The following is a 19,126-nucleotide window of genomic DNA, read 5'->3' on the forward strand; positions in this document are numbered from 1 at the left end:
GACCCAGCCGGGAATCGAACCTGGGACCCTGGAGCTGTGAAGCATTGATGCTAACCACCATGCTACCGTGAGGCCCCAAATGCAGGTGATTAAATCTTTACAGATCCAGAGATAGGGGTAACCCCAGGTTAAAGAGGTGTGAATTTTTTCAAGCCAGCATAGTTGGTAGGATTTAACAAACCCAAACCAGATGGTGGAGGGGGAATGTAATGCAACATGAATCCCAGGTCCTGGTTGAGGCCATACTCAAGTGTTTGGAACTTGGCTATAAGTTTCTGCTCAGCGATTCTGCGTTGGCGCGCGTCCTGAAGGCTGCCTTGGAGAACGCTTACCCGGAGAACAGAGGCTGAATGCCCTTGACTGCTGGAGAGTTCCCCGACTGGAAGGGAACATTCCTGCCTGGTGATTGTCGCGCAATGTCCATTAGCGCAGCGTCTGCATGGACTCGCCATGCACTTGTGACGATAATAAAGATTATTATTATCAAATCTTGGGCGCCGGTTGCTCCGGTTTCCTCCCACAGTCCAAAGATGTGCAGGTTAGGTGGATTCGCCACGATAAATTGCCCATTGTGACCAAAAAGGTTAAGAGGGGTTACTGGGTTACGGGGATAGGGTGGAAGTGAGGGCTTAAGTGGGTCGGTGCAGACTCGTTGGGCCGAATGGCCTTCTTCTGCACTGTATGTTCTATGTTTTAAATCTTCTCTTCTCCAAGAACAGTCCCCGATTTTCCAATTTATCTACAGGGGGAAATAGCTCGCTCATCCCTGGAACTATTCTTGTGAAACCTTTTTGCGCAGGCTCACAACCTTCTTGGTGTGGTGCCCAGAACTGCACACAATACTCCAGTTGAGGCGGAACCAATGTTTTATAAAGGTTTTTCATAACTTCCTCATGTTTGTATCCTATGCCTCTATTTATAAAGGCAAATATATAAAGATAGCCTGCAAACCATGTCCATGTCCAAATGCAGCAAAGCCTGGACAATATCCAGACTTGGGCTGACAAGTGGCAAGTTACATTTGCACGCACAAGTGGCAGGCAATGACCATCTCCTACACAAGAAGATCTAACCATCGCCCTTGACAGTCAATGGCATTACCATCGCTGAACCCCCCACAATCAACATCCAGGGGCTTACCATTGACCAGAAACTGAACTGGACTAGCCACCTTAATACTGTAGCTACACCAGAGCAGGTCAGAGGCTGGGAATACTTTGCCAAGTAACTGGCAACCTGGCCCCCAAAGCCTGTCCACCATCTAAAAGGTGCAATCATGAGTGTGACGGAATACTCTCCACTTGCCTGGATGAGTGAGCTCCAATAACACTGAAGAAGTTCAACATTATCCAGGACAAAACATCTCGCTTAATTAGCACCCCATCAACAAATATTCAATCCCGCCACCACTAATGAACACTCACAGCCGTGTGTACCATCTACAAGGTGCACTGTAGGAACTCACCAAGGCCCCTTGGACAGCGCCTTCCAAACCCATGACCACTACCATCGAGAAGTGCCAAGGGCAGCACCTGGGAACACCATCACCTGGAGGTTCCTCTTCAAGTCACTCACCACCCTGACTTGGAAACATTTCGCTGTACTTTCACTGTCACTGGGTCAAACTTGAACTCCCTCCCTAACAGCACTGTGGGTGTACCTACACCTCAGGCACTGCAGCGGTTCAAGAAGGCAACTGACCACCACCTTCTGAAGGGCAACGAGGGATGGACAATAAATGCTGGCCTAGCCAGCAATGCCCACACTCATAAATTACTTTATGCTTTTTTCTTTATAAATTTAGAGTACCCAATTCTTTTTTTTCCCAATTAAGGGGTGATTTAGCATGGCCAATTCACCCATTCTGCGCATCTTTTTGGGTTGTGGGGGCGAGACCCACGCAAACACGGGGAGAATGTGCAAACTTCACACGGACAGTGACCCAGGGCCGGGATCAAACCTGGGACCTCAGTTCCGTGAGGCAGCAGTGCTAACCACTGTGCCATCATGCTGCCCCGAACTCGTAAAGTACTTTAAAACTAATCTAGGCGCACATGTGGACAGCATCCCAAGTGAATTCCTCATGGGACAAAGTTCTCATGAAGGGAATTCTGCCCTCAGATAAGGAAAGGTCATTCTCCAACTTGTTCGGCGATTGCCCTTGGAAGGTTCTTGCACAGAAGGAGACCAATCAGTCGCTGGTACCTCTGACAGTTCTATGAAAGAGCCCCCCACCCCCTCCCCTTCCACCTTTCCCCATAAACGTTAAACCCTGTCTTTCTAAAAACATTTAGCCACATTCCTTTTTGGCATTTATGGGCGGGATTCTCCATCCTGCCGCACCAGAATTCTGATTCGGCACGCTGTCGGATTCTCCGTTTCGCCGGCTGGCTAATGGGTTTCCCATTGTGGGGCAGCCCCACGCCATCAGGAAAGCCCCGGGCTTTCGGCAAAATGGAGAATCCCGTCGACGGAGAATTCAGCCCCTTCTGTTTGCCATGATGAGTACACAATGAAAAATTTTGGCAAGACAACAGTTTTTAGAATATCATTTGGATTAGGCCTGAGCCAGGAGGGTTTAAGTCCTGGGTTACGACAATTACATACTTATACAGCAACTTTTACATAACAAAAGCGATTCACAGGAACATTATCAAACAAAATCTGACACCGAGTTCCATGAAGAGATGTCAGAGGGTATGAGCAAAAGCTTGGTCAAAGATGTAGGTTTGAAGGAACGTCGTACAGGAGCAGCGGGGGACAGACAAGTGGAGAGATTTAGGAAGGGAATTGCAGTGTCGGGACTAGACAATGAAAGGGACGACCGTCAATGGTTTGCTGATTTACACCAGGGATACTCAAGAAGCCAGAATCAGAGGAATGCAGATATCCTAGGATAGTGGGGCTGGAGGAGATTAACTGGTCTTTGTTTGTATTTATCTCTCTACAGCATGAGTCACAGAGTCAGAAGCAGACGATCCATTACGTCGTGCTGAATGTTCCATGGAAAGTCCTCTGCGATTTAGCGGAGAATATGGGGCTCCTTGTCCCTCTGCAGGTGAGTGAATCGGAAAAGGCTCGGTATTTAATTACTGGGTGTCTTTGCGTTTAACTTCAACTTCAGTTTTCATTACTTACAACTTTTGTCCTTTTCTTTCCTTAAGATAGTGGGGCTGATGCCACTGGTCATTACTGGTCCTCATGTAGCACCTTCCAAAGCCATGACCATTATCATCCAGAAAGACAAGGGTAGCAGATACCTGGGAACATCTCCCTGCTGGCTCGGAAATATATCACCGTTCCTTCACTGTCGCTGGGTCAAATTCCTGGATCTCCCTCCCTAACTGCTCTGTGGGTGTACCTACACCTCATGGACTGCAGCGGTTCCAAAAATGCAGCTCAACGCTATCAGGGGCAATTAGGGATGGGCATAAATGCTGGCCCTAGTCAGTGACACCCACATCCCACAAATGAATAAAGCTAAATTACTCCCTGGTTGTATTAAACAGGCACAGAGATTAAGTTGAAGAAGTGGAGACCTGGCCGGAATCTACCCTTTACATTTTGCTCTGGGTTTACTGGAGCTTTGATTTGTGAGAGTGAAACCCACCCCACGTGAGGCAAAGACCTGGTGGTATATTTGGATATTGGACTGCTATCATGCTTATTCTTGATGTGGAGATGCCGGCATTGGACTGGGGTGGGCACAGTAAGAAGTCTTACAACACCAGGTTAAAGTCCAACAGGTTTGTTTCAAACACTAGCTTTCGGAGCACATGATTAACCTGAGGAAGGAGCAGTGCTCCGAAATCTAGTGTTTGAAACAAACAGAACTGTGCACAATCCTTCAGTTGTGGCCTCACCTTATACAGTCCCATCATTATATCCCCACTTCTGTATGCCAATGAAGGAGAGCATACCTTCTTTACAATCTTATCTATCTGTACTGCTACCTTCAGGTACCTGTGCACTTGCACACCAAGATCTCTCATTTCATCTACTCCCTCTCAGCATATTCCCATTTATTGAATATTCCCTTTTACTGTTTGACTTCCCTAAATGCATCACCTCACACTTATCTGAGTTGGATTCCTTATGCCACTTCTTTGCTGTTTCCAGACTTCTTCATTAGGATGCTGATTACAGGACACTGTTCCCAGAATGCATGATTGCGATGCTGACTGCAGGACACTCTTCCCAGAGTGATTCACTGCAATGCTGACTGCAGGGCGCTGTTCCCTGACTGCTTCACTGCAATGCTGACTGCAGGACGCTGTTCCCTGACTGCTTCACTGTGATGCTGACTGCAGGACGCTGTTCCCAGAGTGCTTCACTGTGATGCTGACTGCAGGTTGTAGTTCCCAGGCTGCTTCACTGTGATGCTGACTGCAGGTTGTAGTTCCCAGACTGCTTCACTGTGATGCTGACTGCAGGATGCGGTTCCCAGACTTTTTCACTGCGATGCTGACTGCAGGATGCTGTTCCCAGACTGCTTCACTGTGATGCTGACTGCACTACACCATTCTCAGACTGCTTCACTGGGATGCTGACTGCAGGATGCTGTTCCCAGACTGCTTCACTGTGATGCTGACTGCAGGACGCTGTTCCCAGACTGCTTCACTATGATGCTGACTGCAGGACGCTGTTCCCAGACTGCTTCACTATGATGCTGACTGCAGGATGCTGTTCCCAGACTGCTTCACTGCGATGCTGACTGCAGGATGCTGTTCCCAGACTGCTTCACTGCGATGCTGACTGCAGGATGCTGTTCCCAGACTGCTTCACTATGATGCTGACTGCAGGATGCTGTTCCCAGACTGCTTCACTGTGATGCTGACTGCAGGACGCTGTTCCCAGACTGCTTCACTGCGATGCTGACTGTAGGACACTGTTCCCAGACTGCTTCACTGTAATACTGACTGCAGAATTCCATTCCCAGACTGCTTCACTGCGATCCTGACTGCAGGATGCTGTTCCCACACTGCTTCACTATGATGCTGACTGCAGGATGCTGTTCCCAGACTGCTTCACTGTGATGCTGACTGCAGGATGCTGTTCCCAGACTGCTTCACTGTGATGCTGACTGCAGGGCGCTGTTCCCAGACTGCTTCACTGCGATGCTGACTGCTGGGCACTGTTCCCTGACTGCTTCACTGCGATGCTGACTGCAGGGCGCTGTTCCCAGACTGCTTCACTGCGATGCTGAATGCAGGACGCTATTCCCAGAGTGCTTCACTATGATGTTGGCTCGAGGACGCTGTTCCCAGACTGCTTCACTGTGATGCTGACTGCAGGATGCTGTTCCCAGACTGCTTCACTGTGATGCTGACTGCAGGATGCTGTTCCCAGACTGCTTCACTGTGATGCTGACTGCAGGATGCTGTTCCCAGACTGCTTCACTGTGATGCTGACTGCAGGGCACTGTTCCCAGACTGCCTCACTGTGATGCTGACTGCAGGATGCTGTTCTGAGACTGCTTCACTGTAATACAGACTGCAGGATTCCATTCCCAGACTGCTTCACTGTGATGCTGACTGCAGGATGCTGTTCCCAGAGTGCTTCACTGTGATGCTGACTGCAGGGCACTGTTCCCAGACTGCCTCACTGTGATGCTGACTGCAGGATGCTGTTCCCAGACTGTGTCACTGTGATGCTGACTGCAGGATGCTGTTCCCAGACTGTGTCACTGTGATGCTGACTGCAGGACCTCCCCCCCCCCCCCCCCCCCCCCCCCCCAAGCTTGTACACTCAATAGAATACAAGCCCGTCCTGGTAAATAAACATGTTATTACCCCGATAGGCAATCCAGGAACCAAAATAACCAAACGTAACAACTGACCCCCAAAAAGGAAATGGCGCAATTATGTATGTAAATCTGGATCTCACCAAGCGAGTGCGAGATCTCAAAACGTCTCGTGAGATCTTGTTAGATCTCGTGAGACATCCCAAGTGTCGTGATCTCGCGAGATTTAACAGCCTCGTCACATTACAGCATCGGACATGACAAGGCCGTTCGATTGCGCCGAATGTCAATAAACATAAAGAATCAGGCATCAGGAATCAGAATCAGGTCATTTAAATAGATTGGTAAATTTCACTTTAATCCATACAGCAAATATTAATCTAATGCAACCACAAGCAATCCTCTTCAGCATGCATGGTATTACGTATCAACACAGCTCCCCAATATGCTGTTCCTTATTCATGCAGGGTAGGTCTGTAGTGCTATCCAACAATCGATTTATCTCTGAGCTTCACGAGTCTGATTATCATCAGCGAGGCACACGTCTACAACATCTCTCTCCCTCGGGCTATGACAATCCTGATGGTGTAACTTTCTAGAGTTCCCTTTCAACTGACCAACCTGGTTCATGGTTTGGCTACTCCTGGGAAAACACCCAGCTCTATAGCATCCCAGAGCTATTCTCAAAGCTTCTCAGGTTTTAGGTCGTTTTGACCAGCTCACACAGGTAGATCCTGTCTCCTTTTCTTTCTGAGAGCGATTTTCTTGTTTTCTCTTTAATATTTTGTGTTCCTGTCTGCTTTCTCTTTGTGTTTGCATCTGTGCAGTGCTCTGATTGTCTTCACCCTCCAGCTCCCTTGATTGTAGCTCTCCTTTGTGTCTGCCAGCCACATGGCTTCTTCCTTAAGTTGCTTCCTGTTCAAGCTGCCTCCAGGTCAAGGGTTGCCAGGTCACATGAACAAGTATTTTCTATTATTCAAGAACATTTCACTTGACCTCTTTACAATTGATATCAACTCCTATAAGTACTTTTCAAACAAAAAAATTACAGATCCCACAGAACATTGAATGAAATTACAGATGTCCCTTACTGTACTACTTCCAAGTTAAACGTTGTCACAAATTCTCTAAGTCCCCAATCATTCTGCTGAATCTGTGCATCCCTCTCCAAGGTCAATATATCCTTCTTGAGGTTCAGGAAGGAACTCAATACACAACTCTAAATGGTTTCTAACTTTTTTTTGTTTATTCTTCTATGGGATGTGTGTGTCACTGACAAGGCCTCATTTGTTGCCCATCCCTAATTGCCTTTGAACTACGTGTTTGCTAGGCCAGTTAGGAGAGCAATTAAGAGACACAGCGCTGTTGTGGGTAGGAGCCCCATGTAGGCTATATGGTGATATTGTGTGCATGCCAGTATAATATAGAATTTCTTGACAGAGCAAGGATTAGTATGGGTCTGGAGAATAGTACCGTCCATGGTATGATGCACAGAACTACATGGTAAGACATTCATAGAGAACGCTCGGGAAGCAGCATGCATGCAGGAACAGCACCATGCATTGCAGTAACTGGGATTTGTAAATAGTTCAAGATTAACAATAAATGGTTGATGTTTAGACATACAAGTCTCAATGTCTTAACATTAAGACAACACAGCCGGCCGCAACATGGTGCTCAATGAGGCACCATTATACAACAGGGAATTGTATTGTGGGCAGCACAGTAGCACAGTGGTTAGCACCGTTGCTTCACAGCTCCAGGGTCCCAGGTTTGATTCCCGGCTTGGGTCACTGTCTGTGTGGAGTCTTCACGTTCTCCCCGTGCCATAGTAGGGTGCTCCGGTTTCCTCCCACAGTCGAAAGATGTGCAGGTTAGGTGGATTAGCCATGATAAATTGCCCTTAGTGTCCAAAAAGGTTAGGTGGGGTGACTGGGTTACGGGGATAGAGTGGAGGTGTGGGCTTGGTTGGGGTGCTCTTTCCAAGGGCCGGTGCAGACTCGATGGGCCGAATGGCCTCCTTCTGCACTGTAGATTCCATGATCTACGATAAAGAGCATGAGTAACCCAGGTGATAGTTCTCATGACCACCATTACTGAGTCTAGACTTATATTCCAGATTTATGCATTAAATTTAAATTCCATTGCAACGATGTTGGGATTTGAACCCCTGTCCCACGAACATTAGCCTGGGCCTCTGGATCACGAGTCCAGTGACATTACCACTCCACCTTCATCTCTCCCAAACATGTACAACTGTAGCATAACCTCCTTCCCTTTATATTCTAGCCGTTAAGTTAAAGGCCAATGTAGAGAGGGTAGAGTTAATGGATGAGGTGAAAATTGATAGGGATGGCTTAGTGTGGATAGGTTACCTAATCCAGATGACTTGCATCCCGGGTTGCTAAATGAAAGTGTCAGTGGATTGGAGAGCAGCAAATGTGACACCCGTATTCAAGAAATTGTATACATAAGGACAGTCTGAGCAAAGGCCAGTTAATTCAACATCAGTGGTGGATAATGTTTTAGAAACAATAATAAGGGAGCAAAATAAACAGGTACTTGGAGAGGGTTGAGTTAATTAAGGATAGAGGGTTTATGGCGATCTCTAACATAGAAGTAGTACAGTAAGCACCATTTGTAATTCATTTAAAAAGTCGGTGGGATGTATAATTGTTTTTAAGAATGTTTGGTCAAATTAAAAATAAATCAGTAAAATAAAACATCATCAAGAAACATATACATAACATCTATACATTAATACATCTGTGGGGAATTTGAGTGTGATATGATACTATTTTTTAAGAGTTTTAAGAGTTTGCATCAATTGTGAAGTGATCAATTGTCATTTTTTTGGATAATAAGAAATACGGGCTCATGTGACCTGACGACCATTGAGCTGGAGACACCATCAACAGGAAGGCAGTTATAAAAGAAGCAGTTTGGCTGCAGACACAAAGGAGAGCTACAACCGAGGAGCTGGGGGGTGGATGGATTTGTAAAAGGCCCACTGTGTTTGACTAATTGATTTTTTGATGAAGTAACAGCAAAAGTTAATGAAGGTGATATGGTGGATGCTGTCTATGCGGATTTTAAGAACGCTTTTGACAAAGTAGCACCTAAAAGATTGGCTCACGAATTTGTGGCTCACGGAATGAGGATGGTCAGTGTCAATTGGGATTTAAAAATCAGTTAAGGGACAGAAGGCAGCAAGTTGTGGTGGGTGTGGTAGTGGCAGCACGGTAGCATTGTGGATAGCACAATCGCTTCACAGCTCCAGGGTCCCAGGTTCGATTCCGGCTTGGGCCGCTGTCTGTGTGGAGTCTGCACATCCTCCCCGTGTGTGCGTGGGTTTCCTCCGGGTACTCCGGTTTCTTCACACAGTCCAAAGATGTGCAGGTTAGGTGGATTGGCCATGATAAATTGCCCTTAGTGTCCAAAATTGCCCTTAGTGTTGGGTGGGGTACTGGGTTATGGGGACAGGGTGGAGGTGTTAACCTTGGGTAGGGTGCTCTTTCCAAGAGCCGGTGCAGACTCGATGGGCCGAATGGCCTCCTTCTGCACTGTAAATTCTATGTAATTCTATGTGAGTGTTTTTCAGCCTGGAAAATGGTAAACAGCGATGGGTCAGTCCCAGGACCGTGGCTTTCTTGAAATTATGTATATCAGTTCGAAATTGGAATATAGAGAAAAATATCAGTTTGCCGATTACACCAAACTTGAGGAGTGGCAAACAGTGAGGAGGATGTCAATCAGCTGTCTCAGGTCATAGAGAGGCTAGCAGAATCGACAGGCAGAGTGACAGACGGAATTTAGCACTGCGCAAGTGTGAAGTGGTGCATTTAGGGGTTTAGCACACTGGGCTAAATCGCTGGCTTTTAAAAAGCAGACCAAGGCAGGCCAGCAGCACGGTTCAAATCCCGTACCAGCCTCCCCGAAGAGGCGCCGGAATGTGGCGACTAGGGGCTTTTCACAGTAACTTCATTGAAGCCTTCTCGTGACAATAAGCGATTTTCATTTCATTTCATTTCATTTTGGCAGAAAGGATGGGGAGAGACAATATAGACTTCCGTTCGTCATGGCAACAATCACCTCTTCACTGCGCCTGCCTCGCTGCACTCTTGCTCGTCTCTCACTAGCAAATCAGCAGTGCTGGCTGGATTCCCTGCCAGCTGGTAGTTTGTTGGTCAAAAGGGTTTGAGGAAATGGTGCAATCGGGGCAGGCGTGTTGGCATCACTCACATCCGGCCCGGCCTTTCACTTCTTGCCTCCTCCTCACCCAGCCAAACAGACTCAACTAGAACAGCTTGAGAGACATTAGCACTGGGGCCAGTGGGCAGTGTGAAAGATTTTGAGACATTGAATAAAAGATGGGTTTAGAAAGGCAGAGGGAGACATGGAAAGAATTAGAGCTTCGGGAATTGGCAGTTCTATATCAAATAAAAGGGACACAGTGCACCTGAACGGAAAGTGGTGAATTAATTGTTCCTGTTGTGAGGAGTGAAGCTCATTGGGATTGATGGGACTAACGTAGAACAATCGTCATCACAATTGTAAAAAAAGGTGGCAGTACGGTGGCGCAGTGGTTAGCACTGCTGCCTCGCGGCGCCGAGGTCCCAGGTTCGATCCCGGCTATGGGTCACTGCCTGAGTGGAGTTTGCACATTCTCCCCGTGTTTGCGTGGGTTTCACCCCCACAACCCAAAGATGTGCAGGGTAGGTGGATTGGCCACGCTAAATTGCCCCTTAAGTGGAAAAAAATGAATTGGGTACTCTAAATTTTAAAAAAAATTGTAAAAAATGTAGCCTGAGCTGCAATGTGATTTTGGGGCAGCTGTGCTGAGTGTTGGTTGAACTAGACAGCTTGGGGTGTAGGTATCTGACTAGGCTACAGTTTTATTAATTTTAACTATTGTTTCTTTCAGGCATCAGTACATTCTTGCACCAATTGGTCAGAGGCGTTACTCTCGAAGCTGAGAATGTATAATATCATGTATGAAGGTATTCCGAACAACCCCATAGAATATTTAACCTGCGCATTTCGCCTCTCCAAGTTTGAAAGGTCTGTACGAAATGGATTCCATGAAAATGTTGAGCCACCATGTGATAGATGGGAAGAAAGACTTGGGGGGGTATATGTTCTGGTCCAGCTCGCCGTGGGAAACATCACAGAATGGGATGAACACTTTGAGGGACCATTAAAAGCTCCGTTGGCATCGGGCAGGAACTTCTGGCCTTAGGGCAGACAGGACCAGAAGATCCCGACCTTGCATTTTGATAGTGCCCAGGGTGTTCCAACCCAATGAAATACTTTGAAAGTGTAGACACTGTTGCAATGTCAGAAACAAGGTTACCAATTTACCCACAGCAAGTGCTAGTTGGTGGTCAAAACTAAGAGATAGAGCCTTTCCTTATTGCGAGAGTTAATTGCCTTAGTTCAGTATCAACAATCAGAGAATCATAGAATCATAGGATTTACAGTGCAGAAGGAGGCCATTCGGACCATCAAGTCTGCACCGGCTCTTGGAAAGAGCACCCTACTTAAGCCCACACCTCTACTCTGTCCTCGTAACCCCACCTAACCTGAGGGCAATTTAGCATGACCAATCCACCTAACCTGCACATCTTTGGACTGTTGGACTGTGGGAGGAAACCGGAGCACCTGGAGGAAACTCACGCAGACACAGCGAGAATGTGCAAAGTTCACACATAGTGACCCAAGCTTGGAGTCGAATCCGGGACCCCGGAGCTGTGAAACAATTGTACTACCACTGTGCTGCCATACCGCCCATTATCCTTGCACACACCCAGCCATCCCTTATGTATATGTGTTCAAATACGCTTCACTTGTGTTTTTTTTTATCAGTTTATGGGATGTGGGCCTCGCTGGCTGGACCAGCATTTATTGCCCATCCCTGAGGATAATTAAGAGTCAACCATATTGCTGTGGGTCTGGAATCACATGTAGGCCTGACCGGGTAAGGAATGCAGATTTCCTTCCCTAAAGGACATTAATGAAATGAAATGAAAATCGCTTATTGTCACAAGTAGGCTTCAATGAAGTTACTGTGAAAAGCCCCTAGTCGCCACATTCCGGCGCCTGTCCGGGGAGGCTGGTACAGGAATCGAACCGTGCTGCTGGCCTGCTTGGTCTGTTTTAAAAGCCAGCGATTTAGCCGAGTGAGCTAAACCAGCCCCATTAGTGAACCAGATGGGATTTTACGACAATCGGCAATAGTTCTATGGCCACCTTTAGACTTCTAATTCCAGATTTATTTCTAATGAATTCAAATTTCACCATCTGCCATGGCAGGACTCGAACCCAGAACATGACTCTGGGTCTCTGGGTTACTTGTCCAGCGACATTACCACTTCGCCACTGCCTCCCCTAACAATGTAATTGACATTAAAATTGACAACAACCCCCACAGATGTATTGTGATAAATCTATTTTAGTCAGATGATTAAGAGGCTCTTAGAGAAGTAGAATCCATAGAATCTCTACAGTGCAGAAGGAGGCCATTTGGCCTATCAAGTCTGCACCGACCCTCTTGAAAGAGTATCTTACCTAGGCCCTCTCCCCTGCTCTATCCCCGTAACCCCACCTAATCTTTGGACACTAAGGGGCAATTTAGCAGGCCAATCCACCGAACCTGCACATCTTTGGACTATGGGAGGAAACTGTAGCACCCGGAGAAACCTTCTGCAGACAATGTGCAAATTCCAACAGTCATCCCAGGTCGGAATCTAACCCGGTCCCTGGCGCTGTGAGGCAGCAGTGCTAACCACTGCGCCACCGTGCTACCCGTAGATGCAGGATAGTACATGCCCTGAATACCATATGTTTCCCCTGAGGTCTTTGTAAATAGTTGTCAATAAATTGTTTGCATTTAAACGTTGCTGACTGTCAAAGTCTGTCAGAGGGATGCAAAGCCTCATCAAGGTTCAGTAAGACTGAAGAGCAACGGTCTTAGTGAAATTTCAATGACGCTCGGTCACAAGCTGAAAATGCCCACCCCTATGCAGTAGCACTTCACCTGTTGGTATTCCCTAAGAGAGGTAATGCAAGGCTGCCGCCGGCTCCCCAGCTTGTGCCGAGACACCATCACTTCCATTAAACACTGCCCAATCTGTTGCTGTGGAGTTTCTGTTGGTGTTATGCTATTGCATTCCATTTTGCTCATATGTGCTGTACTTTAGTGTCATGTAATGTTGTTTTGTTTTTGTGTGATGGCATTGTTGTGTTATTGGTTTTGTGTATTCAGTATGGTTTCACGCTTTAGGGAAGTTAGGAGAGAATTAATTACTGCTGATATTTTCTGTGCAGGTATTTGTACAGTGAAAACCAAGAGGATTTCTTCACCAACACACAGCGGCATCAGATAGTAAGTACCGGGCTCTCCAAGTGACCTGTCCCTCCTGGTACAGGCTGGCCAACTCCAAACTATCCACTGCATTCAATACCTATTGGCTATCAATATGACCCGGTGGTTGGGGAAATGATGATGAAGTTACATTTATTCCTTGTGATATGAACGTTTAATTCAAGTTGTCAGTAATGATGTTGGTTCTTTAAGCTGCATCTGTTTTTTATTCAAGCATTGTTAGTTTTGGAGCAGTATTACTGTGAATTGAATGCCTGTAAATAATGGGTAATTGTCTGCAGTTTTGTAAAATGCTGCAAATGCTCAAACCCCCACAATCAACATCCTGGGGGGTTACCATTGATCAGAAACTAAACTGAACGAGCCACATTAATACTGTGGCTACCAGGGCAGGTCAAAGGCTAGGAATTCTACAGCGAGTAACTCACCTCCTGACCCCACCCCAAAGCCTGTCCACCATCCACAAGTCACAAGTCAGGAGTGTAATGGAATACTCTGCACTTGCCTGGATGAGTGTAGCTCCAACACTCAAGAACCTCAATACCATCCAGGACAAAGCAGCCCGTTTGATTGCTCCTCATTCCACAAACATTCAAACCTTCCACCATCGACGAACAGTGGCACACATGTGTACCATCTGCAGTAACTCACCAAGGTTCCTTAGACAGCACCTTCCAAACCCATGACCACTACCATCTAGAAGGACAAGAGCAGCAGATACCTGGGAACCCCACCACCTAGAGGTTCCACTCCAAGTCACTCACCATCCTGACTTGGAAATATATCGCCGCTCCTTCACTGTTGCTGGGACAAAATACTGGAACTCCCTCCCTAACAGCACAGTGGGTGGACCTACACCTCAAGGACTGTAGCGATTCAAGAGGCAACTAGAGATGGGCAATAAATGTTGGCATAGCCAGCGACGCCCATATCCCATAAATTAATTTAAATAAAACGTGCAGACTCAACAAATGACCATGCTCATTCCCTGTTCATTTATGTTTGTTACTTAGTAATGTTCAAGGGACAATGTTGTGATGTAAGAAGGCTGACGTTCGTCCTGTCAGGCTTCTGCGTGTGTAGCTTCTGATGAAGGAGATGTGAGAGTGCTCCCACACACACTGAGTTCAGTGGCACAAGATAAATCTGACCTCAGCTTGGCCTTTTGGAAGTCTGAATCTCAGTGCTCGTGAGTGTGAGCTGCTGCCCCCTTTAATAAAGGCGAGGGGAGTCAGACAAGTAAACAAAAGAAGAAGTTTACTTCTAAGAACATACTATTTACACAGGGCCCGGTTGAATCTCACCGGGTTCTCCCTCTCTGTCGGTCAGTTTCTATTTGGCTGACCTTTTTTTAGCATGGTTAGCAGCTCCGTAGTTAGCGGGGAGGTGCTCATGCACCTTGAGCCACACAGGGAAAACAATCGAACCCGCCCTGTGTAGGTTATTGAATCCCCCAACGACGGGGACCGAGATTTTCCGCTCCCATTGTGTTCAGGCGCTGAAGAGATCTACCATGCAGATTTAGTGAGGTCTTGCGACACTAAAACTCAATAGCAATTTGAGTTAAACTTCTCGAATGCAAACAAGAATCTTTTATTACCTCTATTTGATTACAATTGAGAGAAACTTAAATCCGTTCTCAATAAAGTCCGGCTAGCAAAAGGACTTAAAGAGAAGTAACTTATACACAATTTAACTTTTAAATAATACAGAAATGTTTTCTTGCTTACGGCAAAACAGCTTGCATTTACTTCAAGAGTTAGAGTGGAAAGTGAAAATATGAAAATAGAGATAACGAGTAGTTAGATCAAAGTATAGAATGATCCTGGATAAAGGTGGCCGTAAGGACCACTATGTTTAAGGAGAGTCTTATTAGTCTAGAGCCATCTGTCTACACCTCTATGTCGTTCTAATTGGTTTGGGTTAGAATCAAATACATTTGATTCGATGGTTAACTGTCAATCCTTAATGTGCAACATAAGTTTTGAATGTTTCATGTTTGAATATTTGTGTATGTTATGGAATGCGATTCTGTGCTATTATCAAGACTGGTTTTTACTGGTTTTCTGCTGACTTTGCTTTATCCACATTATGAACAATGGTGCCTTCATGTTGCTATGGTGCTTACTTAACCTTGACCTAGATTACTGGTACAGCTCATTTCTTAATGTCAAACTGTCTTTGAAAATATGTTTATTAGAACAATAGCATTTTCATCTTGCTTAGTAAAAATTTTGTTTTTATCTCCAATGAGTTTATGCATGTGTCAGGCTATTTGTGTCTCTGTTGAAGTTGTGTGTTTTATCCTGACCTGAGGGCTGAAATCCTCATTTTAAAATGGGTATTAAATCTGGGTCTTAATATTTACATTAAAATAGCCTTTTCAGGAAGGAATTGGTTGATTACTATTAGGCGCGTTTGGCGACGGGAACAGGAAATCACGCAAGAGGCCCAAATCGTGTTTCACACCAATGTAAAAGTGTGATGCGATTGTTCCCACCCCCTGCCAGTGATGTAACGGGATTCCCGATGTTGAACATCAGGAACATCATTTCCATTCTTTACTATCTCCTTATCATGCCTCTACGCCCGAATCATATCCCCAACTTCCTCCCATAAGAAAGGCCATTCACAGTGGTATGGTCTCCCAAGGCACGGACCTGGGGAGCAGACTTTTCAGAGGAGGTCAGGGAGTACATTGCTCAGGGAGGAGCGGTTAATGTGCAGGCACTACTTGGGCACAACTCTTGGGCACAACTCCTGGGCACTACCTGGGCACTGTCCTCCCCAATGCTGCCTGGGCACTGCCCTCCCATTGCTACCTAAGCACTACTCCCCCCTGCCCCCCTCCAGCGCAAGCTGGCCACTGCCCCTCCCTGGTACTGTCCGGGCACCTACCCCCCACAGTGCATTTTGGGCATTGCCCTCCAATGCTGGGCATTGCCCCTCCCCAGTACTACCAGGGCACTTCCGACCCGTGGTGCTCCCTGGTCATTGCCCTCATCCCAGCTCTGCCCAGGCACTGTCCTCTAACACGACCCAGGCACTAGCCACCCTGGCATTACCTGGGCACTATATAACAAAGGCAGTGCTCAGGCCGTGTGTGAGGGAGGGAGGGGAGGGGGGGGTTCATGGTTCACTTTTGGCGGCCCGATCTTCAAAACACTAAGGTGCTGGCTAGGTTTGGTGCCTTCAGATATTTGCCGATATTCGGGGAAACTCTACCCCGGGTCTTGTCCCACCTTGGCTTCTTTATCAGCTGGATTTTATCTGATTCTGATCTTCGTCACCCTTGTTCTCACTTGGGCAGGTTAATGAAATATTAGCGAGGACTAAATACGGACGTCGGAAGAAGGCTCAGATTGGTATCACCAACCTGTTAAATGGCAACGTGCTTTCAGCGGCATTTCCCCTTCATGATGTAAGAGTTTTACTTTGCTTTTGAGTTTGAGTTTGAGTTCTAGCTCCAAACATCAGAAATACTTTAACTGACAGGTCACACATCTTCGAAATTTAGGCACAGTACCTCAATTCCGGCTATCCAAAAAAGTGTCTAAAAACATGAGAAAGGCCTGGAAATTCTTTAAGCGGGCCATGCAAGAATTTGAAGTGCTATTGGATGAGTGAAATAAACTTACTGGCTTGTTTGGGGAGTTGGTGCATTGGTGCAGTGACGTGCTGAGCAGTTATCCACTTTCCGCATCATCCTTTTCCATGTACCGAGCAGCCACCTTGATCCCACCCAACCTGTGAGTTTGGGAATTTGCCCTTCTGTCCACAACTTCCATCCTGAGCGTTCCTCTAATAATATTGATAATCTTTCTTTAGTGTCACAAGTCGGCTTATATTAACACTGCAATGACATTACTGTGAAAATCCCCTCGTCGCCACACTACGGCGCCTGTTCGGGTACATTGAGGGATGATTTAGAATGTCAGGGCGGCATGGTTAGCACTGCTGCCTCACGGTGCCGAGGACCTGGGTTTGATCCCGGCCCCGGGTCACTGTCTGTGTGGAGTTTGCACATTCTCCCCGTGTCTGCGTGGGTCTCACACCTACAACACGAAAAGATGTGCAGGGTAGGTGGATTGGTCATGCCCTATTGCCCCTTAATTGAAAACAAATAATTGGGTACTTTAAATTTATATTTAAAAATAATTCAGAATGTCCAATTCACTTAACAAGCACGTCTTTCGGGACCTGTGGAAGGAAACCCAAGCACCCGGAGGAAACCCACGCAGACACAGGGAGAACGTGCAGACTCTGCACAGACAGTGATCCAAGTCAGGAATCGAACCCGGATCCCTGGTGCTGTGAAGAACAGTGCTAACCACTGAGCTTCCGTGGCACCCGAGCACTCCAGTGACTTGATGTGAACAAAGTTTTTGAAGTTGTGGCCTAATCAAATCAGTGTCTAGCTTTGGTGTAGCAACCTTAGATTTAGACTTACGTTTCTACATGCAGGAGCGTCTAAATCTAAGGATCATCAATATAAGAATGGTAAAGAATTGAGAAGAAAATTCTTTATTCAAGAGTGGTTAGAAGATGGAACCCTCAGCAAGTAGGAACATTTCAGAGCATGCCGGTTTTGAAGCCCTGATAATCTGAAATTCGTAATGCTAATGAGGAGAAAAGAGGGTGGCCTGGCTCTTGCGCCCTGCCCTCTGTGACCCCATGCTCCCTTTACTGGAGGCTCCCTGTCAGAGATACTCAGATGGAAGATTTATCCTGACCAGTCTGACCAGACTTCACTCAGACAGAAGTGCGGGCACAGTGTTTGGCCCAGTTTATGGATCCAAGAGAAGTGTGCAGGGCAGGCATTGCAATCTCTGATCAGCCCTTGAGAGTCAAGCAATCGCTCATGATCACAATTGGTTTTAATTGCAGGGTCCCTACGAAGCCCAGGGTAAGGGCCTGTGTCCTGAGGAGCTCAGCAAGAGACAGGTACTGTATGAATACTGGGCTCGCTGGGGCAGATGGTACAAGTACCAGCCTCTGGACCATATCCGGGATTACTTCGGAGAGAAGATTGCTTTTTACTTCACGTGGATTGGTATGTTTCTGCCTGAATGGCTCTTTAGTTTAATCTTCTTCAACGGTCTCACAGTCACAATGGATAAGGAAGCCCGGAATCAGCCCCATTAACCCATCACTTTATCCCCCCCGGCTCCCTCAAATATCTGGCCAATTCTCCTGAAATCTTTCCTCCACTATCTGATTCCCTGGGCAGCCCACAGCCTTCTGTCTAAAGTATGTTCATGTCAAATGACTGTGCACTAATCATCTCGTCTAACCTCGAGCCCGATGGCTCAGTGAATGCATGGCACCACCCAGGCAAGGCCAAGCCAGTCAAAGGCCAAAACCAGGTGGGGTGAGGGATGTGCAATCAGCAGTTTGCACTGAGCTAACCCGTAGAATTTACAGTGCAGAAGGAGGCCATTTGGCCCCAAACTAGCTCGAGCTAGTTGATCTCATCTCTGAGTACTCTGGATGGCCACAATGGGGGAGCTTTCAACCCAACCCACTGTCTGCCCTGGGGTGTCAATGTTACCTTCCAATACAAGCAGTGCCCTTTCTTTCCAGAGGGATAGCTAGGAAAAGTTGGAAAGTTATATTGTACCTTGGTTAGACTGTATTTAAGACTACTGTCTTTAGAATCAAAGGATCATAGAATTTACAGTGCAGAAGGAGCCCATTCGGCCCATCGAGTCTGCACTGGGCCTTGCAAAGAGGAGCAGCGATAGGCCTGGATATCAAGTGTCATGAGAGAGTACGTTCAAGAAATGGGTGTTTATAAATGGGTGTGTATATAAATATCTGCAGTGAGAGTACCTTTAAGAAATGGGTGTTTATTACTGCAGTGATGTCAGAGAGTGGGTGGAGCTGGGCTGTCTGTCAGCTTTTTACTTTCCCTTTAGGCTTTTTCCTGCAGGGTGGGTTTGGTTTCATTTTAGTTTTGGAGAAGCTGCAATCACAGCAGCATGTGTGTGAATTTAAAC

At 46.6% G+C, this 19,126-nt stretch overlaps 1 protein-coding gene across 1 annotated transcript in view; it reads left to right on the forward strand.

The window, feature by feature from the left end:
* Positions 1 to 19,126, forward strand: part of LOC119976585 (anoctamin-7-like) — a 208,071-nt gene that overhangs the window by 84,354 nt on the left and 104,591 nt on the right. The window contains exons 5-9 of the mRNA XM_038817188.1: positions 2,951 to 3,058; positions 10,668 to 10,804; positions 13,070 to 13,127; positions 16,438 to 16,548; positions 18,015 to 18,180. Of these exons, the coding sequence (XP_038673116.1) occupies positions 2,951 to 3,058; positions 10,668 to 10,804; positions 13,070 to 13,127; positions 16,438 to 16,548; positions 18,015 to 18,180 (580 nt within the window). The remainder of the gene's footprint in view (positions 1 to 2,950; positions 3,059 to 10,667; positions 10,805 to 13,069; positions 13,128 to 16,437; positions 16,549 to 18,014; positions 18,181 to 19,126) is intronic.

Source organism: Scyliorhinus canicula, chromosome 13, assembly GCF_902713615.1.
Source record: "Scyliorhinus canicula chromosome 13, sScyCan1.1, whole genome shotgun sequence".
Taxonomy (NCBI): Eukaryota; Metazoa; Chordata; class Chondrichthyes; order Carcharhiniformes; family Scyliorhinidae; genus Scyliorhinus; species Scyliorhinus canicula.